Genomic DNA, 23,872 nt, shown 5'->3' on the forward strand with positions numbered 1-23,872 from the left:
AATTCTCTATATATCAATAGAACTTTAACATCAAGACATACTTGTTGTGCATCATGCTTATTTAGTAATGTACTTGTATGTAAACTATCTATCTTAGGAACTTCAGCAAAAGCTTTTACTTCAATCCATCTATTAATGATATAGACAGTGATAGAGTTCTATATTTGTCTATCTGATATAGACAATGATAGAGTTCTATCTCTGTCTATCTCAAATAAACAGTGATATACTTCAATGATAAACACTAATATCCATTTCTATAGTTCTTATATGGTTTGCACTCTATATTTATTTAGTTGAATAGATTTATTATATGATAACTTTGAATTGAGATAAATAGTACTATCTCTGTCTATTTAAGATTGACAGTGATAGAGTTCAATGGTAAACACTAATATATGTTTCTATAATTTCTATATCATTAGCACTCTATATTTGTTTAGTTGAGTGGATTTATTATCAATAACTTTGAATTGAGATAGATAGCATTATCTCTGTTTGTCAAAGATAGATAGTGATAAAGTTTTATCTCATAGATATTGTTAAATATTATTGATAGTTATCTTAATAATTGTTGGTATTATTCAAATTTTACTTTCTACATATTATTAAATATATTTTTTCAACAGGTGGAACATGAATTGATCATAGAAAATGAGAACAAAAACTTAAGCATTACAGTCTACTTTAGTGTAAAGGTCTTAAATTTGATTAGAACAGAGTTAGATGAAACAATTTTTTCAATAGTTTAAATGGCTCATTTGGATACTTTCTTAACATTAAAATAGCCAAAATACCTAACCAATTCTTCAACTACTTAGTAAGAAGACAATGCTATACAAAGAAACTAAATGTTCTTGCATTTAACTTAATTATCCACAAATTCCACAAACTTGAATTTTGTTTAGTAACTGGATTGAAATGCCACAAATTCCTTCAATTAGATTTAAGACAAAGAAAAGTGTTTGAACTTAGGAATATTTTTTTTTCTTCATGACGATCATATAACTAAGAGAGATATAGAGAGAACTTTCAAAGCACTACGTAATGAAGAGGAAAGGTCATTGAAAGTTAAATTAGTCAATCTCTACATCCTAGAAGCTCTTTTAATCCCCAAGCAACATGATAACCATGTCAATTTCAAATATCTAGACATTTTGGATGATGAATAAGTCTTCAAACATTATCCTTGGGGAAATTTGTCTTACAACCTAACCTATCAGTTCTTTAAGAGAGCATCATATACTGAGAAGAATGTTGTCTACCTTCAAAGATTCCTATTAGCATTGGTTTATTGGGCTTTTGAAACAATCCCAAAACTTTCCAATTAGAAGTTGGATTTGGAAGGAAACTTGGAATCAAAGGTCCAAGAATCATCACATGAGAATGCTTGAAGTCAGATGAATGGATGACTATAAATGAGAACAATTTCGAAACAGAAGATGTAAATAATTTCTTAATTGAGGACATTTTCATTGTCTATAACTTTAAAGATAGACAGTGATAGACTATTATCACTGTCTTAACTAATAGTGCTAGTTTTTTTTCTCATATAATTTAACATTTGTTCAGTTGTAGTTTTGTATGACACCACTGCATCCAATAGAAGAAGAATCTCAATCAACTTTCAAATATTTCATAGAAGTTGAGGCAAAGGAGGAGAAAGAGAGGGAAAAAGAGAAGGAGAAAGATAGGCAAAGGAACAAAGAAAAGAATGAACAAATTCAAGAAGAATGAGCAAATAGAAGTAATGAAAGAAATTAGTGAATTAAATAAAGGCCAACAAAAAATATTAGACCAAAATCTTTTGAAGCAAGACCAAGAAGGAATCAAAACAATCTTGAGATCAATTATAGAAAGTCTGAATTATAGACTTTCATTAGAAAATCTTCCACAACAATAAGAGCACGAAGAAGACGTAGAAAAAAATAAACCACCTTCTCTTAACCTTCGTATTTTAGAAGAAAACCATGATTTTGATACAATCGTTGACTATGCAACAACATATTTATCTGGGGTAAGTATTTGGTTTGTCATATACTATTTTTTTTTCATATTTATTTATACTAAAATTGCTTTTCCTTGTAGATCCAAGTTGAAAATAAGAGTCAAAGGGAAATGGAGGTTTGTATGTATGATAGACAGTGATAGTCCTCTATCACTGTCTATCTTAATATCATGTTTTTTTAAGTTTCTTACTTTCTTAGATAGAAAACAATAACAAACTGTTTTATTGTAGGAAACTGAGATGCAAACACAATAACTAAAAACAAAAGATTATTTGGATCTGATTCCAACTACAGATTTGGAAATACCCAAAACACAATTGTTGCCGAGGTTTGATTCTTTTCTTAATCTACTTTTTGTTCAAACACAAAAGATAGATAGTGATAGTCATTTATCATTTTGTAACTCAGATAGACAGTGATAGACTACTATTAGTGTAAATCTCACATAGACTCTAATAGAGGTCTATCATTGTCTATCTAAGATAGACATGATAGTCCACTATCACTCTCTATCTAATATAGACAGTGATTCTTACTTTCTATCATATGCTTGTAGGTAGATGAAGTTGAAGAAGACAATGAAACTTAAACATAAACATAAAAGGAAGAAGATGAGGTTGAAGAAGAAGCTAAAACAGATAAAGAAGAACAAGAAACTGAAGTAGAAAAAGTTGAAACAGAAGAAAATCAAAAAAGAGAAAAAAGATCTAAACATAGAAATGAGAAAAAGGTAAATATCGTTGTTTATATACATGATGATAGACAATGATAATATTCTATCATTGTAGTCTATCAATGATAGTAGTCTATCATTGTCTATCATTCAGTGTTCTTCTTATAAACTCCAATATCTTCTTGTAGAAATCAATGAAAAAGAAAAAATTGAGAAAGAAAAAGAATATGAAGAGCAAGTAGAAGAAGGACAAATTGAGAAAGAGAAAGAAGATGAAAAGCAAGTAGAAGAAGAGCAAGAGAAAGTAGATGAAGAGCAACTAGAAGAATACCAAGAGAAAGTAAATGCAGATCAAGTAGAATAGGAGTAAAATGAGAAGGAACAAGTTCAAAAAGAGCGCAATGAAGAGGAAGATACTAATACGGAAGAGAGTGCAGAGATTCTCTTTCAGAAGAAGAAATCAAAGAGAAACCATAAATGGAATAAAATTGTTGATGAGGAAGATGAAATAGAACAAGAAACTAATAGTGAAGATGATACACCTGTAGGGATTAGTGCGTGAAACTGCGATCCATAAAAGCAAAAAAAGATAAAGTAGAAAGGAAAGCAGCAAGAGCGGGGCAAGTATAAAAGGTTTAGACTAAAGATGCTAGAAGACACACACTTTCAAAAGGAGAGACCAAAGAGACAGCGAAAACCAACCAAAAAAACATATGCAAAAAATATCTCCCCAAAGAAAAAACCTGAAAGGAAGAAACTTGAGAAGAAGAACGAAGTACAACCTCGAACTTCAACTCAAGAATATGCAAAATTGATGACAGACACTACTCCAAGCTTTAGCTTAAACATTTCTCAAACTTAATCTCAACCTAAATCCCAATTTCAATCTCAGTTTCAATCTTGATTGTAGAAATACTTTATACAATTTATAAAGCTTCAAATTGATTGTTTTTGTTGTACTTAGATCCACTCAGATAACACAAGTATGTATTGATGTTAAAGTTTTCAATAGTTGCTAAAGTTCCTAAGATAGATAGTGATAGTTAAGACAATGAACAAAACATGTTAATTTTATAAATTTTAGAAGTAGTTGATTGTCAACAAGTAGAAAGAAACTTATAAACTGTATAATGTTGGATCTATTATTGATAACTTTGAATTAAGATAGACAGAGATAGAGCACTATCAGTGGTAAAGTTCTATGATAAACAATAATATCAGTATTTTTGTTGTTTGTAGATAGTGTTATGTTCTGTCATTGTCTTGTTATACTATTACTATCTATCTTAGAAACTTTAGCAACTATAGAAACCTTTAACATAAGTATGTTGATGGAGTTAATTATTAACAAGCGGAAGCAATTTAGATCTTAAGTACTCTAATTAGGTTAATTTCATAGAAATAAGCATGTAATTTAATACAAAATAAAGGGATTAAAAGAATACAACTTTTGTAGCCTAAATTTCTTCTTGGTTTTTGATCAATTCTTCTCACGAACGGTTCGTAAACCACCATGAGAGTCTTCCCGACTATTCTCCGACCTTAGAACGAGATGGTGGGATCCGGTGATGACCAATTTGGAGAGAAATTAAACAAGGGTTTGAGAGAGAATTAGGGTTAGGTTTTTTTTCCTAAAACCTCATGAATTTCTAATTCTGCCAAGAGAACTAAAATTAACAGAACTCTTCTATTTATAGGAAAAAACATGAAAATCATGCAATTTTGAGTTAATGAAAAATTGGCGCTCAAAATTCCATTAACTCTTTAGTGGGAATTAGTGGGATTAGTATCTTCAAGTGGAACCAACACCTAGCAATAACAAATATTAGATTTTTCCACTGTTCGCACAAGAATTCAAGAGAAATTTATTTCGTGGAACTTGGACTTTGTATTTGTATTAATTTAGTGGAAAGTGAGTACAATCTCTAATACATAATATTTTGATGCTTTCAAAATAAACTATAGTCTTTAAGCTGGTTGATCTTCTTGAATGATCGGCCTTCGGACTTGTTAATCTTCTTGGATGATCGGCCTTTAGGCTTGTTGATCTTCATGGATGATCTGCCTTCGGGCTTGTTGATCTTCTTGGACGATTAGTCTTTGGGCTTGTTGATCTTCTTGGATGATCGACCTTTAGGCTTGATGATCTTCTTAGACGATCGGCCTTTGGGCTTGTCCATCTTCTTAGTTGATCGGCCTTTGGACTTGATAATCTTCTTGGATGATTAGTGCTCACATGAGGCTTCCAAAGAAACTTGTTTCATGGAGTTCAACTTGAGTTGGTGTTGACGTTAATGTTGATTTGATGCGATGTGTTCGATCTCTAGTACTTGATCCTCTAATTCTCTCTCGGCTAAATGCGTATGCTTGATGTATAGAAGTAGAGCGTGTGAATATTCTTGAGTGTGGAGTCTTGGAAGAATGCTTATATCTTCAAAGGACTTCATTCATCAAGCATGGTCAAAATGTTTGTATCTTCAAGGCGACTTCAGTATTTAGAATGTTTGTATCTTCAAAGAACTTCAGTCTTTAGAATGCTTGTATCTTCAAAGAACTTCGGTCTTCAAGCTTGGTTAGAATGCTTGTATCTTCAAAGGACTTCAGTCTTCAGGATGCTTGTATCTCCAAAGGACTCCAGTATTCAAGCGTGGTCAGCTTCAGGAGTCAAAGAGTCTTCTGATTGTAGAGAATTCCCTCTAAGCTCCCTGAGTGTAGAATTGTCGATTCCTCCAAATGAAGAGAGCTTCTCTATTTATAGAGTTTACAAGTGGCTTAGGCTTGGCCCTTGGGTTTAAAGAGATTGAATCTTCAGCTTGTAGGTTGTGAAGATACGGCCAGCTTGTTAAAATCTTCTAATCTTTAAAGCTTCAAATAGTTCAGATCTTCAGTTCTTCAGAATTTGAGAACTCCAGTCTTCGAAGCTTGAGAAGCTTTGGTCTTCAGCACTTGAGAGCTTAAGTCTTGGATATTGGGAGCTTAAATCTTCAGAGCTTTAGTGTCTTTTGATCTTCAAAGCTTCAATATATCTTCTGATCTTCAGAGCTTTAGTGTCTTCTGATCTTCAGAACTTTGATATGTCTTCTGATTCTTTAGTGTCTTCTGATCTTCAAAGCATTGAAGCAATTATGTTCTTCAGATCCTTGGAGCTTCAGACTTCAAATCTTCAGAGAGCTTTTGCGTTAAATTCCTCCCACCTTCCCCCAAATGAAGAGATAATGTCTCTATTTATAGAGGTTTCTCATGGGTTTTACATGGGCTTGGGCCTAATTACTTTACTAGGTCAAAATTGGGTTTGGGTTAAAGTTGGGCATGGGCCCATTTGTTGTTAATCCAAAATACTGGGCTTGAGTTTAATCTTTAATTTAGTCCAAAATTTCACCATGGGTTTGAATTGGGTTGGACCTAAACGACTTTAATAACTCGGTCCAATCCAGCTTATAATTTTTCCAATAGGCCCAGGCTTTCATTAATGATGTGGCGACTCGTGATTCGCCAAAATTTATCATTCAAAAGATTTATGCACATCTATACGGTGTGTGAATCTCAAAAAAAATATTTTGGAATCAAAGTATGATTCTGACTCTTTTAGTTTAAAGCATCATCATGATCAAAATATGAAAATTTAACTCAAAATTCTGATTTGAAATTTTGTTTGCTTGACACACTTTCGCCAAGTAAACAAAAGATGAATTTTAGTCCTCGACTTTCTTGCTCCCAAGTAAACTTTAATTTGAACTAAAGTAGAATTTATGTTACATTTTAATTGCAAATTTAATTTAATATCCCAAATTCTAACAATCATTTTTTTTTAGATTTAGAATATACTCAATTCTTCATGTGAATTTGAAGTAGAATTTTTTATTTTATCTTTCTCTTTCCTTCAACTTTGATTTGGTGATGCTTGGAGTGTGCCTATATTTTGATTAGACAACACTTAGATTATACCAAGGTCTTGACATTGGGATGAAATTTTGTTGGTACCCAAATCTTGGCTTGAATTTGGAATAGAATTTGGGGTGAAATTGAATCTCGATCAATTTTGGTTTGAGATAAAAATTTAGGATATGCCCAAATTTTAATGAGAAACCAATTGAGACATTTTTTTTATCTGCAATTTATTTTGATTGAAGATAAAAACTCAAGATTGGATAATTTGAATTTGAAATAAAATTTGGAATATGATCAAATTTCAGTTTGGGATAAATTTTAGATCTTTCCTACAATTTAATTTGAAAATAGGGATGAGAGAACTTAAATTTGCATGAATTTGATATAAAATTTAGAAGATGCCCAAATTTGAGATTTTATCCGCAATTTAATCTCAAAGTTGAACAATTTGATTTTGAATAAAATTTGGAATATGACCAAATTTTTATTTGAGAGAAGTTGTAGATCTTATCACAATTTGATTTGGATCTAAGGATATGAATAGATGAAATTGAAATAAAATTTGGAATATGCCCAAATTTGAATCTTAATCGAAATTGAAATCCAAAATTTGATTTGGATAGAATTACAATCTTAAACTAATTTTGACTTGAAGCTTGGATAATCTAGGACTTTGAACTTGAGATTTGGATAAATATGGATTCGAATCTTATTTCGACCTAAACTATTATTATTATGTTTTAGTGAAGTTGAATATGGGCCTTCAAACTTGTTGACAATAAAACCACATTCTTTTTGTTAAATTGGATAAATCCCTATATATATATATATATATATCAATCTAACCCAAACTTGAACTCAAATCTAAACTTCTTCTCCAAATTTAGCTTTTAAATCTTAACCATCTTTGATTATTCATCTATAAATTGAACTCATAATCTCATAGAATTCACATTGAGTGAATCACCTTCATTGCATCTCTGAAAACTTCTTTAGGAGCTTTTTATTATTTCTTCAGCTTTTTTTTATGCTTCTTGTTTTGCTTCGCCGAGTCGATGGAAACAGAGCACTCTCATGTGATCGATCTTCTCAACAGAGCACTCTCATGTGATCGATCTTCTCTTTTTTTCTTTTTTTTCTACTCTCTCGTGACCAATCTTCTCTTTTTTTTTTCATTTCTAATTTCTTCAGCATGTTTTCAACCTTTCTTTTTCCTCACCTTTTTTTAAGCCTTTTGTGGTTGATCATCTCCTTTAGGACCAATTAGCATTACGTTGCACTTGATGTGTGGTCACCGACGACATTGGCTTTTGTTTCTACTGGATTTTTTTTTACCGTCAATTTCTCATGGTGTTGAGATGATGTGTGAAAGAGGAAGAGAACAGAGTCTTTTTTTTTTTTTAATTTCTTCTTTTTACGAAAACCCTTTTTCTTTTCTTAGTCTTTCTTTCTTCTTCTTTGTTTCCCTTTGCTTTCAACATTTTTTTCCTGCAAATTCTTTTACCACCATTGTCTGCAACATCACTGTTGTCTAGCATTGTGGAGATCGAAGCCACCCGCCGCGGATGGTGATGGTGTGGATTCACTTGAGAAAAGGATAGGGCTTGCTGACATGAGCTTGGGAGGGAGTGACATAGTAGAGAGATATTTAGTGGAAAGTGATAGAAATTTTAGGGGGCAATGGATGTGTAGAAGAAGAAGAAAGATTTAGTTTTTTTTCTTCTTAACTTCCTTTCTTTTTTTATTCATAATTTTCTTTTTACACTTTTTTACTTTCGTTTTTTTTGTTGTTCTTGTTTCGAATTTTTATTTTGTTCATATTACTCTTTTCTTTTCTTTTTCTAGTAAATTCTTTTTCATTTTTTTCCTTTTTTTCTTCTTCTCTTTTACTATTTTTTCTTTTTTTTTTTCATTCTTTTTTCTTTTATTTTCTTATTTTTCTCTTTTCTTTTCTTTTTTTTTTTCACATGCTTTTTCCCCTTTCCCTTTTCTTTTTCTTTTCTTTTTTCTTTTTTCTTTTTGTTTTGTTTCTTTTTTTTCTTCATTTTGTTTCCACCTTTTGTTTCTTCTCCTTTAGAAACAAGTCAAATATAATCAAATTTAGACAATGAATTGAATCTAACTTTTTTTTTTTTTTTTTTGCAATTTTGCCCTTTCCTTTTTTATGCTTAATTTTTTTAACAACTTGCCCTCACTTTTCTTTTTTATGGGAGTTAAGCTATTAGGGTGGTGAAGTGAATGAGGTGGCAACATCGAACAAAGCTTAAAGATGAGCTATTGTGAGGATGAATCAAAACTAAGTACACCAGACTTTAGAGGTGGAGTGCACCGAACTTGAGTGAAACCGCACTTGAATTTTGGAAATGAAGCGAAGTTGCACCTGAATTTTGGAGATGAAGCGAAGTCGCGCCACCATTTTGGAGATGAAGCAAAGCTGCACCATCAATTTGGAAAGAGAAGCTGTACCATCAGTTTGGAGATGAAGCGAAGCTGTACCATCAGTTTGAAGATGAAGCGAAGCTGTACCATCAGTTTGAAGATGAAGCGAAGCCGCGCCATCAGTTTGGAGATGAAGCGAAGCCGCGCCATCAGTTTGGAGATGAAGCGAAGCCGCGCCATCAGTTTGTTGTTAGAATCTCTTATTGGAACTGAACAACTATAGGCCCAAAAGTCCCAAACTGAATGGAGTTTTCTCTTTGATCATGAGATACAAATGGTGTTGGGACACTTGAAGTCATCGCTACTGTTGCGTGATTTGTTTGAGCTATTTCATCAAGCTTCAGCTCAATCTTCTTTTCACGAGCCAACTTTAGAATCAGCTCCTCTAGCACGAAGCACTTTTCAACTGGGTGACTAATGACTCGATGATACTTATAGTAGTTAGGATTATCTACTTTTCTTGCTTGTTCCGGTTGCTTGCATTCTAGCAGTTGAATAAGTTCTTTCTCTAATAAGTGCTTCAACATGTCGGCAACATCAGAGTCCAGGAATGGATAAACCTTATTATGTCTTTTTTTGAGATTTGGGCGACGCTTCTGGCCACCATCATGCTTTCTTTCAGACTTTGTTTCTTTTCCTTTGAAGGAAAGTTTCAGCGGGGTCATCTGTCCATAGATTCTCTTGTGACACTATCCACGATCTTTTCAGTGCCCTTGACTTCATTCTTGTATTTTCTCTCTTCAGGGACTAGGAAATCTTTAGCTCCCCTGTTGGCGATATTCAGCTCCATATCATGAGTGCGTGTTTCCAACTCTTCAATTGTACGAGGCTTTATCCCTTACAGAATGTAGAGAAGTTCCTGAGATAATTCAGTGAGTCTATCTTTGCAATCCATACTCAGAGTTCTCCATCGGTTGATGTAGTCGATGACCGTGAAGGAACTCTTATTCAAGAGTACCTACGAGCGGAAGCGGATCTTTCCAATTCATTATGACAGAATATCCACATATACATTCAAACATACAGATATGCTAAATTACTAGCATGCTAAAGGAACAATAAACTAGAGACCAAGAGATCATACCAGTTGAAGACTTATTCTTCACAGCAAATCTCGCTTTCGCTGGAATGGTAAGTTATCGTTCAGAAAATCCCAATCGTCTACCTCGAACAGTCTCCACACGAATAGAAGGAAACGGGGACGACACCACCACTCAGAGCCCTCAGGATTCTCGGAGTGAGAATCCAAAGGGTGGGCTTTGTTCGGATTTGGTAGAGGGGAAGAGGAAGGGATATCGTATACAACGATCAAGTAAGTAGGAGAAAGGCTTGTCTATCGTATAGACAAACTTGATCATTTAGGTGAAGTATATGATCGTGTAGGAAAAGATAAGCGATCGTCTAAACGATCATGTGGGAAAAGCTAAGTGATCGTCTATATGATCGTTTAGTAAATATCGAGCGTTAAACGATTGCTTAGAAAAAGGTAAACGATCGTTTAGTAAATAGCGCGCGTGGATGTGCGATCGCTCAGTACTATCGTATAGGTAAGTGATCGTTCAGCACTATCATACAGGCACTGATTTTACTAAGTGATGAGACACTTCAACTCTATGTTCGTGCATCCAATGCTTAACACACTGTGAGTTATTTAAGCGTTTCAAAGCGATTCTTCAAGTTACTCATTCGTTATGAAAACAGAAGAGACACCAATCTATTATCCTTTAACCGTCCAATTAATAAACAATGAATATAATCACATTATACTCATAACCTATGGATTAATATCATATATTAACCATACTATTTTTCCTTCACTAGATATAAATCATATTTATATCCAATTTTCTCCAAATTAATGTATCTCATATATAATTAACTAGTTCAATTATATCATATTTAATCGAACTCTCTCTTGTCAATTTGAACATTTCAAACTGACCCAAAAACTAATTCTCAACTTGTATCCAAGCTACCAAGAGGACCTTATGGACCTATGGCTCGAAGCTCCAATGATACGTGAATAACTGACTAAGTTCTTTAGCCACGATATCCACCATATGTTAACTGTCAGGTATTCCACTAAAGACCGACAGTTGAACTCTTCTTACCATAGATATATTTCTCTGTCCATTGGATATAACCAATCATTAATACGATGACTCTTCACAGATGCTCGTAAGTACAGCTGAGCCAATTTACCATTTTCCCCTGTAGTTACATCTTACTTCTTAAGTACCACCAATCCCTCTAATGAACAATACAACATAGTCCCACTATGTGTGAACACCTCTCGAGCCATGAGAAGGTGTATGACGCCACATCGTTCAAGCCCCGGAATCAACCTTTAAGAGAGTAATCTATCTACTTACCCCTGTTTCGGGGAAGGAGTGAACTTCATCTTGTGAAGCTGAGTTCTCAGCTCCCAAATCAGACAAATCCCCAAAATGGTAGATTTGAGTCGGCGCTCTGGCCACTCGCACCCATGCAAATCAAAGAACCACCCTCAATGGCAGAGTTCCTAACTCACTCAGGATTGAGGTCATGTTACCTATGGTCATCCTAGTGAAGTGAAGTCTCTGTCATGAATGGAATTATATGACGAGACGTTAACACTTCGTGGTCAGGTCTTATACAAACTCTTTGTATAGGATGCCCCGCTCGCATGTACCCTACAAGAATGATCAGAATTAGGCCATCTGTGACAAGTCACAACACTTGTAACTATTCCACAAAGCGGGTCGTATCCGTAGTGTTACCAGGATAAGGTTTCCCTCCTATATCCATATACTACAGACCATTATGGTTGTCACTTAAGACATGATCCACTTTATGTGCTTAAATTACATAAAGACAACCAGGGATATTAAGTTTATTGGTTTGTGGTAAAATAAAAACATCTAAATATGCAAAGTCAAGAAGTGAAGTATATATCATATATATTATACATCACAAGCGTTCGTACAAAATTGTTTACAAACTACATGACACGAGACTTTAGGGCACAAACCCCAACAATCTCCCACTTGTTCTAAAGCGAAGTGAGGAGTACGAAAACAAGTACAAAACAATAAACTATGGCATAAAAACCCAGTACAATAAAATCTCCCACTTGTCATAGTCCAGCCGTGGATGGTCCCATAGACCCATGCTCTAAAGATGACCCTCAAACACTATAGCCATGAGAGCCTTCGTAAATAGATCAGCAACGTTTTGCTCCGAGGCGATCTTTGTGACCATCATGTCTTCTCAATGCACTATCTCGCGGATCAAATGATACTTCCGCTCTATGTGTTTGTCGCGCCTAATACTCCTAGGCTCCTTGGAATTTGCCACAACACCACTATTGTCATAATAAAGGGTGATGGGCCTAGACATATCTGGAATAACTTCCAGCTCTGTCAAGAACTTCTTAAGCCAGACGACCTTCTTAACAACTTCACAAGTCGCTACGTACTCGACTTCCATCGTGGAGTCAGCGATGCACCCCTGCTTAGTGCTCCGCCACAGTACAACTCCTTCTATTTGATCTCTTAAAGCAGCGATTTCATGATCTCGCTCTTCTACAAATTTCGTGAGGAGATTTATCTTTCTCTCCATCTTTACCATGGCCGACTTAACCGCTATGTCAGTCACCATGACAGACACTACATCAAAGTGTGATTCTTTATCTGATGGATCAGTAGCAGAAGCATAGTTGTCGAACAAGGAATTTTCTTTGATGACGATCCCGCCTTTAGGAGATTCCATCAGCTGTTCCTAGATTTTCTCTGTGATGACAGAACCTATGTAAGTGTCGCTTGTGATGGTAGCTTTAAATGCAACTTTCTTTAGTGTCATATGTAGATTTGTTGATTTGGATGACGAGAGAGAGATGAGAGGTAGAGAGGTTCCACTGGGCGTGCCAATTTGTTCGCACGAGAATTCAAGAGAAATTTATTTCTTGGAACTTGAACTTTGTATTTTTATTAATTTCGTGGAAAGTGAGTACAATCTTTAATACATGATATTTCGATGCTTTCAAAATAAACTATAGTCTTTAAGCTGGTTGATTTTCTTGAATGATCGGCCTTCGGGCTTGTTGATCTTCTTGGATGATCGCCCTTTGGGCTTGTTGATCTTCGTGGATGGTCGGCCTTTGGGCTTGATGATCTTCTTGGACGATCGGTCTTTGGGCTTGTTGATCTTCTTGGATGACCGACCTTTGGGCTTGTTGATCTTCTTGGACGATTGGCCTTTGGGCTTGATGATCTTCTTAGACAATCGGTCTTTGGGCTTGTTGATCTTCTTGGAGGATCGGTCTTTGGGCTTGTTGATCTTCTTGGATGATTGATGCTTACATGAGGCTTCCAGAGAAACTTGTTTCGTAGAGTTGAACTTGAGTTGGTGTTGATGTTGATGTTGATCTGATGCAATGTGGTTCGATCTCCAGTACTTGATACTTTGTTTCTCTCTCGGTTGAATGCATACGCTTAATGTATAGAAGCAAAGCGTGTAGATGTTCTTGAGCTTGGAGTCTTGGAAGAATGCTTGTATCTTCAAAGGATTTCAGTCATCAAGTGTGGTCAAAATGCTCGTATCTTCAAGGTGACTTCAGTCTTTAGAATGCTTGTATCTTCAAAGGAATTTAGTCTTCAGAATGCTTGTATCTTCAAAAGACTTCGGTCTTCAGAATGCTTGTATCTCCAAAGAACTTCAGTCTTCAAGCATGGTTAGAATGCTTGTATCTTCAAAGGACTCTGGTCTTCAGAATGCTTGTATCTCCAAAGGACTCCAGTCTTCAAGCGTGGTCAACTTCAGGAGTCAAGGAGTCTTCTGATTGTAGAGAATTCCCTCTAAGCTATTTGGAGTGTAGAATTGTTGATCCTTCCAAATGAGGAAAGCTTCTTTATCATACGATATAATAAATCATAATTCCCTCTAAGCTTTCTGGAGTTGAATATGATTAAAATATTAGTTATATGAATGTGATTCGTATTAAAACTATAAAATATGATTCATATTAATTCTATAGGTTATGTGAGAGATTAATAAACTATAAGTTATATCATGCGATATAATAAATTATAGGTTATATATTATATGAGATATAATATGTTATATATTTTAATTATATTAAAGTTGGTGTGATATAATTATATATATATATATATATATATATATATATATATTAAAGTTGGTTATTTTTTATTTAATTTGAGATTTTGAATTTTAAAATTAAATTCAAAATTAGTGAGAGAGAGTTATTTTGATAAACTTCTCCTCTTTCCCCTTTTCATCTTTCTCAATCCACGTGAAATTAGTTTCATGATTTTCTCTAGGGTGGTAACTTTTCATCTTCTACCCTGAGATTTTCCGAGGGTTTTAATACACTATATGTGAATTTCTCTCCAGCAATAAAGCTCTCCCTCACCCAAAAAATTAATATTTAGAAGCTCACTCCTCTCTAGTGATTCTCGTCCTTGAGAATAATGAGAAAGAGCTCGCGGTGGTGTCCGATTTTGGAGATCTCTTGTTGTGTTCGTGAGTTCGAAACAAGAGGAAGGTTGTTCGTGACCTTTGCTGTGATCATAAAGGATTCGCGAAGAATTAGTCTTCAAGGATAAGTTTGTTCTTAATCTCTTATTTTCTCTTTATTTTCAGAGAAATGCATGCTTAATTAGGTTTTATTTATCAAGTTTTTATCCTCTATATTATCATCGTTCTGTAAAATGTAAAAATGGGACAATTGTAAGATTCGCGAACCATCGTAAGATTTTTTTTTGCTATGAGTATTCACATATCCTTCACAATACCCATAAATGATACCCATCCAAAAAGGTAGGTTTTGTTCTTGTCCACTCTCTCATTTTTAATACATTTCTTTATACTTTTATTTTATATATCGTTAAAATTAATTATTGTATGATAATTAAATTTATAGTTTATAAAATTATATTAAAATTTAAATTATAGTGTTTGAAGTTAACTACTTCAATTTAATAAATCAATTAATATATATATATATATATATATATATATACAATTTAATATATACCTAACATTTATTTTAGTTTAATAAATTAGTTTATATATACATAAACATTTTTTTCAATAAACTGTAAAAAACCAATGCAATAAAACTATCAATTAATTAATTAACTATATTTGTAGTTAGTTAATGATCATTATAATTAATATGATATGAATTTATTTTTTAAATAATTATAATTAGTTTATCATTGACTAATTAGAGTTCATTAATTGTTTTATTAATTAATACATCATAATTGTATAAGTTCAAGTCATAATGTTAAGAATACCTATTGAATGGGAAGGAATAAGTTCGACAGTGAAGGAAATCAGATATGAGGATTTCCATGAGCAGGGAATGATCGTTCCAAAATCCATTCGAAATTGAATACTAACAATTACAGTCAAGAAACGGAAACTAACAGGTCATGCACAATATGAAATTACAGCATGCTTTAAGATAAGATCGAGGAATAGAATATACATACCTTTGAAGACTCATTCTTCAAACTCCCTCGATCGAACTCTAAACATCTAAGACAACAATACACGAACGCACGATCGAACTCCGGTTTTATACAAACTCTTTGTATAGGACATTCTTGCTCGTATGTCTCCACATGAATGGTTAGGACCAACCATCTATAGTAGTTCACAACACATGCAAACCTCTACAAAGCAGACCGTGTCCGTAGTATCACCAGGATCAGGTATCCCTCCTTAATTCTTATACTATAGCATTTTTTAGGTTATCACTTAAGGCATGATCCACTTATATATCTCATATACATGCTTAAGTTTGCATACAATAATCATGAAACTTTGTTTATTGGATATGAGTAAATGCAAAATAAAATAACTCTTATTTTATTCATAACAATGTGTACAATATTTACAAACTACGAAACTCCGGGAGAATTAGGACACCAATTCCAACAGACAGTGGATCATGAAGTCTTGGCAATCTTCTCTATCTAATGAATGGGAGTCCGCTTTGAAATCACCCACCTTGCATCCACCCCTCGAGTATATGCTTCAACAGGAATTAAACAAAGGTAGATACAATAGAAACGCCTGGTGAAATGCCCACCTGTAACCCAACAGATATAGTACATTACATAGTCCATTTTAGGGATTGTCGACTTACTCATTCAATTACTTTGGCATTGGGCGTTCCAAAAATTGGATACTACCGGTCAGATGAATTCAATAATAGAGGCCTATTGATATTCTGACCTTCCTTCTCCTTTAAGAGATTACCCAAAAGAGAACCCAATGTTTCTTGGTCGTGGATATCTGAATAGGAAGAAATGCCCCGTGGTTTGCTTTGGAATAAAACAATTAGAATTAGGCTCATTGAATTGGAATGTATATTATCCATACAGGGGATCTTTTAGTGGAGAAGATTCGTCGACCTAAGATGAAGAGATGGGTCTATCTATTTTATTTAGTTATTCAGTTAACCAATGATTCGTTATTGTAACATAACAGATAATAACAACCATTTTCAACCGACATGCATATATTTTTTTTTATTTTCCAATGGATTTACATCTTTCATTAATGGATTTTTTTTTTATGTAGTGAGTAATAACTCTGGTTGTTTGTCGTTTAAGAATTCTTGTTTAGGTTATTCATACCATCCATACATAATGTTTTGATCTAAGGTTTCAATTCTTCCATGTTTCAGTAGTAGTATATTGTTCCATGGAGCTAAGGTACAAAATATGGACAAACCTGGTGTTTTCACGACTCTATCACCCAATCAATTTTGTTCCACTTAATCCCTATTTCATAACCACATACTTTTCCGACTAAGGAATGGGAAACCTTTCTCTTGTTACATAAATCCAATTTTCTTCTCATCTGGGAAAAGCCATCTTTCTCAACAATGTCTTCGTTATGTGATCCAATAGTATTTTATTGGATAGGAGTAGATTTGATATACTAATAACTCTCAGATGGAGTATTAGAACAGAAAAATCTATTAGATAATAAACTTTTGGTTCTAAGTCATCTCTGGCGATGAATCAACAATTTGAAGTGCTTTTCTTGCATATTCATAAAAAAACAACGTTCATATATAGATGTAGGAAGATCTGTTTGGGAAATAAGCAACCATTTTGACATCTCTTCATCTGCAAAGAATTCTCGATGTAAAAACCCATAAACAAAAGATTGATCTTTGAATACGAAAAAGAGTGGATCTGCAGGATCCCAAATGAATTGGTTTATTCGAAAAAAAACCTTGTTCTTTCAAAGATCTATCTCGTGTTAGGTACTGTACGGTTTCAGTATTTTGCAAGTACTCCGAATGAAGTTCATCTTCTTTTATCATAAATGATCTACTTGCCTCAAAATGATCTAGCCCAATAGGGAAATCCCAATTCATTGGGCTTTGCGATACAATCAAATAGAAATCCCCAAGGGCGCTATATTCTATGAGCCCAAACTATGTGAATGAATAAATCCTCCTCTATCTGTTGCGGGTCGAGGACTCCTTCTCCTCCCCTTTTTCAAATTCTTATTCATACTATTCATAGATAAATCTCTTATCAACGATAGAACAAGATCTATTTTGTATCATATCTAAGGGGTTCATGGGTTCAGGCCGAAGATTCAATGTCATTCGATCATTACCAACTCGGCTGCAATCTTTTTTTGGCCGCGAGGATCCTAACAGAGTGCCTTCTACTTCTAATAGGCCATGAACTAGATCAGAATCATTCTCAACGAGTCCATAAGAAGTGATCCCATTTTTTTCTTCGGGTCCGAGAAGACCAAAGGTCTTGAACGACCGTTTTGGCAAAAGAACTCAAAAGATAAAGAAGTATCGTCAATTTCATCATGCTCGTTCCAAGTTCAAAGTACCATTTGTACGAATTAGAACCCCCTTCGTTACATGATTTATTCTTCATATAGATAGATATAAGATCTATGGAATAATTACTTATAAGTACATTTTGTACAACAATCCTTCCTATCTGATAGAAAAGGATCCCATGATCTTGAATTGATCTTACCTGGGATCGAAAATCTCAAGTTTTTCTATGAAGAGCAGATCTAATTCTATTAGTGTCTATAATTGATTTCTTTTGTGTAATACTAATTGATAGGGCCACATTGGTAAGTGCTACAAGATCTCATATATCGAAACCCATATTTATGGAACCAAATCCATTAATATGGACATTTTCTTTTCTAAGTGAAATCCTCTAGTATATAAAAGAGTGAAAAAGTGCTTTCGTCGTTGTGGAATAAGAAACATTCATATTTTAATACATGTATTTAATTTATTTGGAGTTATTAGAGCGGGATCCACTTTTTGGAGAATACGGGTCGAAGCAATAACAAGAATATTTCCAGTGGAACATTTTTCACAATCTTTGGAGAGATAGTTCACTAAAAGACCAAGGGATAAATAATTCTCGACTCATTCACATTCAGATCATGAATGTTTGGAGTCCATATTATGTCAGGAAACATTGCTTTTGCTAATTCGAGTTGAAGGGTGATATAAAAGTGGTCTATTTTTGACATCATATCCATAGTTAGCACATTCATCATACTCTTTATTTAAAAAAAAAAAACTTTAATTATAAATTATTCGTTTTACAAATACTTGCTAATAATTTAATGATATTATTATATGATTGTTAAATAATTAATTATTCTCAAAACTTTGAATTGAATTGATTGTTTATCAACCGGTCTATTAAAATTTTATAGAGTTTTCATGACTAATTTTACAAATTAAATACGAAAATAATTTATTTCTATAAAATTTTGATAACATTCTGCACAATAAAACACAACCATCCTTGATTATCAGCAATCTTATTTCTAGACTTGTTATTCCCAAACATCCTTAATTTCTGGACATCTATTAAACCTTAAACCAAACGACTCATAAATGATTATTAACTCCTCAAACTCTCGATCCAGGGAGAATCTACCATTAAAATGTTTCGAGTCCAATTGGACTAAATTGACTTTGGGAATAAGTCTTAATATATTCAATCCATAGTAAAAGTGCTTACGATTATAATTTGATGAGGAGATTAAGAAAAAAACCAGTTTTTTAATACAACAAATCTGAAAAGTAAGAATTTGAATCCCTCATGCACTTATAAAACATCTAAAACTATGTAAATAAAATGTTCAAACTAATCATGAAAATATTCCAACCTAATCACAAAACTAAATGCTCTAACTTAGCAATAAATGCCAAGAGTAACACCATCAAACATAATTGAAAGACAAACACATCAAAATAAGAAGTTTTGCGAACTATTAAAATGTTAATGACTCATCAGTCTTTTTAATATTGTGAGTTTATTAATGTAACAATTATTTTATTTTATTTTTTGGAACATTTTTACATATAGAAAAAATATCAAACTATTTATAAAAAAAATAACAAAAAAAAGGTTATAGACTTCTATTAACGTCTATCACATAATATAGATTTCTATCAGTTTCATCACTGATAGACACGATGAACTTTTATCAACCTCTATTAAAGAAGATTAAATTTATTATTTTGTGTAAATAGTTTTCCTTATTATTTTATTTTTGAAAAGTTCTATTTTACTTTTTAGAAAGGTAACACTTATCTAATTACAAATTTAAATTACGACATTTAATGTCATGCATAGTTATACATTTGACGATTATATATGGTGTATGTAAATATTAAAAAAAATTATACACATATACATATATACATATATACATATACAGATATACATATATACATATATACATATACAGATATACATATACATATATACATATATATGTATAGATATAAATCATTCCTTTTTTGGAAGAAATATACCCATTTTTTTTAATTTTGAAAAGAACATTTTAGGAAAAAAGCAGCTAAGAGGACTACTTTTATGAATATGGTTTATAGGAGTTATTTTTTCAAAGATAAACGAGGAGAAGGACTTGAGGTCGTCTGCAAGATTTAGCGCCCTATAAATACCTGAAAACCTCAGGGGCTGTAGTTTTAGGCTGAAAAAATTCGGAGCTCAGCGGACGGACAGAGCCTTACCGGAAGTGTATTTCTGCTGCCGGTGCGAGCTCGGAAAGTTCTTCATCTTCCGGTGAATATCTGTTTTCTTGTTTATGTCTCAGTTTTCTCTTTGGTTTCCTGCAAATTTATCTCTTTCTCGTGCTTTTCCTGTGTTTGTTTGTTCGTTCGTTATGATAACTTCATCATCTTCGTTGTTGTCGAATTCGATCCTGTAGTTATTTGAAACAGCGCGTTTGATTGTTAGGAACTGCGAGGAAAGATCGTACTGCAATACGAAAGTGAGAAACGTAGATTTGCTTGTTTATGTTATATACATATTTTTCGAGAGGGGAAATCCAGTTTCTTCTTATATTTTTGGTGTTCCCATCTCTTTTATGTACCGAAAGAAACGATTTTTGTTTAATCAATTGTGGCTGTCGTCATTGTTGCACGTTTTGAGATGATGGCGAGTGGGTTAGGGTTTCCGATGAAAATTGATTTTGTAGGGAACACGTGGATGGTATAGTCTTTTAATGGATTGAACTGGTGAAGCTGTCCAGTGGCTCTACCGAAACGGTTTTGATCTGCATCTTGCCGTCATCTTGAAACTTCATTATTGTTGAGTTTCTATGATATTCCATGAATCCGACCATAGGACTGTTTGTGCCCTATTGCATCTTCCTTATCTTTTGGAGTTTGGTTTTCGTTAGAATCTCTGTTTGATGTTTCCTTGTTTGTGCAGTTTGGAGATTTGCTATTTATTGCATTGAAGAAAAATTACAGAAAATATCATCCTGGTTCAGTGGTTTCTTTTGATGCCATGACTGTCCAGGCCAATTTGCGTCTTCTAACATATTCACAAGAGATTGTAGATGGACAACCGATTTATGTTTCCTCAAATTGTCTTCCAATTAAGGCGTTGAAATTTGAACCTGCTGGCCATTCTTTCCATAATGCTGCCCTTAAACTCCTTGGTTGTGAGGATGATGAAGTGAGCGATGACAATGAGCAGGTGGCTGATGAGGCAGAACAGAAATATGCTCCATCATTTGATTCATACAGCAGCAAAGGTAAAAAGAAATCTGGTGGAAGCACACAACAAGATCATTATGCGTTGTTGGGTTTGAGTCATTTAAGATATCTAGCAACCGAGGAACAGATAAGAAAAAGTTATCGAGAAACTGCTTTGAGGTATCATCCTGACAAACAAGCTGCACTTCTTCTTGCCGAGGAAACTGAAGCTGCAAAACAAGCAGCTGCAAAACAAGCAAAGAAGGATGAAATAGAAAGTCATTTTAAATCTATTCAAGAAGCATATGAAGTGTTAATTGATCCTGTCAAAAGAAGAATTTATGACTCAACAGATGAGTTTGATGATGAGATTCCTACTGATTGTGCTCCACAAGATTTCTTTAAGGTGTTTGGTCCAGCTTTTATGAGGAATGGGCGTTGGTCTGTTAACCAATCTGTTCCCTCACTAGGCGATGATAAAACTCCATTGAAAGATGTTGATGATTTCTACAACTTTTGGTATGCCTTTAAAAGCTGGAGAGAGTTCCCACACGCTGATGAATTTGATCTTGAACAAGCAGAGTCTCGGGACCATAAGAGGTGGATGGAGAGACAGAATGCTAAACTTTCAGAGAAGGCTAGAAGGGAAGAATATGCTAGGATTCGTACCCTCGTAGATAATGCATACAAACGCGACCCCAGAATACAAAGAAGAAAGGAGGAAGAGAAAGCTGAAAAGCAGAGGAAGAAGGAAGCAAAACTTTTGGCAAAGAAGTTACAGGAAGAGGAAGCTATTAGGCTTGCTGAAGAGGAGAAACGTAGAAAGGAGGAGGAGGAGAAACGAGCTGCAGAAGTGGCTCAACAGCAAAAGAAGTTGAAAGAGAAGGAGAAGAAACTCTTACGGAAAGAACGGACTCGTCTTAGAACGCTTTCTGGACCTGCCATATCTCAGTCTTTGCTTGATCTTTCTGTGGAAGATGTAGAAAATCTCTGTTCATCTCTTGACATTGAGCAGATGAGAAATATTTGTGATAAAATGGAAGGGAAAACAGGTATGGAGCTTGCGAAGGTTCTTAGAGATGCACAGGAATGCAGCAATTCAGATAGAAAGCATCAGGAATCCAAGAAAACTGGACAGCAGAATGGTTCTACAACAGCTAATGCCACTGTCCCGCTAAGCAGCAGCCTTCAGAAGAAGGAAAAGCCTTGGAGTAAAGATGAAATTGAGCTCTTAAGGAAAGGAATACAGAAGTATCCTAAAGGAACATCTCGTAGATGGGAGGTTATCTCAGAGTACATTGGTACAGAAAGGTCAGTTGAAGAAATTTTGAAGGCAACCAAAACGATTCTCTTGCAGAAGCCCGACTCTGCCAAAGCTTTCGACTCATTTCTTGAAAAAAGGAAACCGGCACAGTCCATTGCATCTCCGCTCTCAACTAGAGAAGAGTTAGAAGGTGTATCCTCTAAAAAACCCGAAGACAATGTGGCAGTTAATGGTAATCTGGATGTGTCCTCAGTAGTGCAAAATGTAAACAACCAAACTCCCAGTGATTCATCTGCAAATGGAGTATCCTCTAGTTCGGAGCAAGACGACTGGTCAGCTGTACAAGAAAGAGCACTAGTCCAAGCTCTAAAAACATTCCCAAAGGAGACCAACCAGCGATGGGAGCGGGTTGCTGCTGCTGTTCCTGGGAAGACGGTGAACCAATGCAAGAAAAAATTCACATCAATGAAGGAGAACTTTAGAAACAGAAAGAATGCTGCTTAATTACTGAGGCAGGCTTTTCTTTGGTGACAAAAGTGGTCTGTTCTTCAATCTGAACATTGTTTTGCCATTTATTCATATAAAAACAAAAGGGTTTCTCTGGATATCCAACCGATTCTTCACAAAGGTCAGTCTATCATATACCTACGCATAGGTTTTTTATTTTATGAAATTTTATCATGCCTTACAACTTTTAGTTAGTTACCTGAAATTCCCTGAAGAGATAAAGAGTATTGCGTATGCGGAAGAGTTTTGTATTTCCCTTTCTTATGTTGTTTAAAACGATTATTCATGTAGATTCATGTTGAATTATTTATAGCATGTGGGCATTATTTAGAATGATCCTGAGTGTGTTCAGTTTTGGATGATCTGTGATTCATGTAGACGCACTGGATATTTTTTTGGGGTCTAATTTAGTAAATGAAATTGCTGAAAATGTGATGAATTAATATTATTATTTCTTTGAGCATAACTTTGTAGATTATGCATCCACTACCATCTATATTCGAATTAAAAAAAAAATAAATAATACTAAGGCTGTTAATAAGTTTGTGGTTCCATTGCATATTGATATGTTACTTTTGACATACACATAACTTACAGATGTTAAAAACTTTGTTTCTTTTTACTTAAAAGGGAAAATCAAACTTTCATAGAGGAATGTAAAAAAGTGCAGAAAGAACAAATGTAAAAGGTAATAGAAATGCAGCCTCTAAAATTGGCCAACACTAATTATAGGGAAAAAAAATATTCAGTTGAAAATAAGAACATCTCATGGATAATTACAAAATACTTGGAAAGCATTTGCTGAGCCTTTGCAGCACTCTTACAAAGAATGCACCAACGAAGACCAAAAAGAGTACTTCAAAACTTCCCATCTTTACGTATACTGCACTGAAGAGGCAATTTTTTTAAATAACCTTTTATGAACAAAGGCGTAAATATGTGGGTCAAATATAGTAAAATGTCACTGTCTATTAGTGAATATAGCAAAATGTTATCATCTATTATTGATTCTTTGAAAATATTTTTTACATTTTTTTCATTTAACACAG

The 23,872-nt window shown here is 34.0% G+C and overlaps 1 protein-coding gene across 1 annotated transcript; it reads left to right on the forward strand.

The window, feature by feature from the left end:
• Nucleotides 1-19,961: 19,961 nt before the first annotated feature.
• On the forward strand, nt 19,962-23,159 carry LOC150038409 (uncharacterized). Its single transcript, XM_090316470.1, has 2 exons — nt 19,962-20,132; nt 20,784-23,159. Exon 2 carries the CDS (start codon nt 20,862-20,864, stop codon nt 22,818-22,820), a length of 1,959 nt encoding a protein of 652 aa, XP_090172596.1. The 5' UTR covers nt 19,962-20,132; nt 20,784-20,861; the 3' UTR covers nt 22,821-23,159.
• The last annotated feature ends 713 nt before the right edge of the window (nt 23,160-23,872 follow it).

The sequence above is a fragment of the Benincasa hispida genome, chromosome 1, assembly GCF_027475165.1.
Source record: "Benincasa hispida cultivar pf3 chromosome 1, pf3_genome.v1.1, whole genome shotgun sequence".
Classification (NCBI taxonomy): Eukaryota; Viridiplantae; Streptophyta; class Magnoliopsida; order Cucurbitales; family Cucurbitaceae; genus Benincasa; species Benincasa hispida.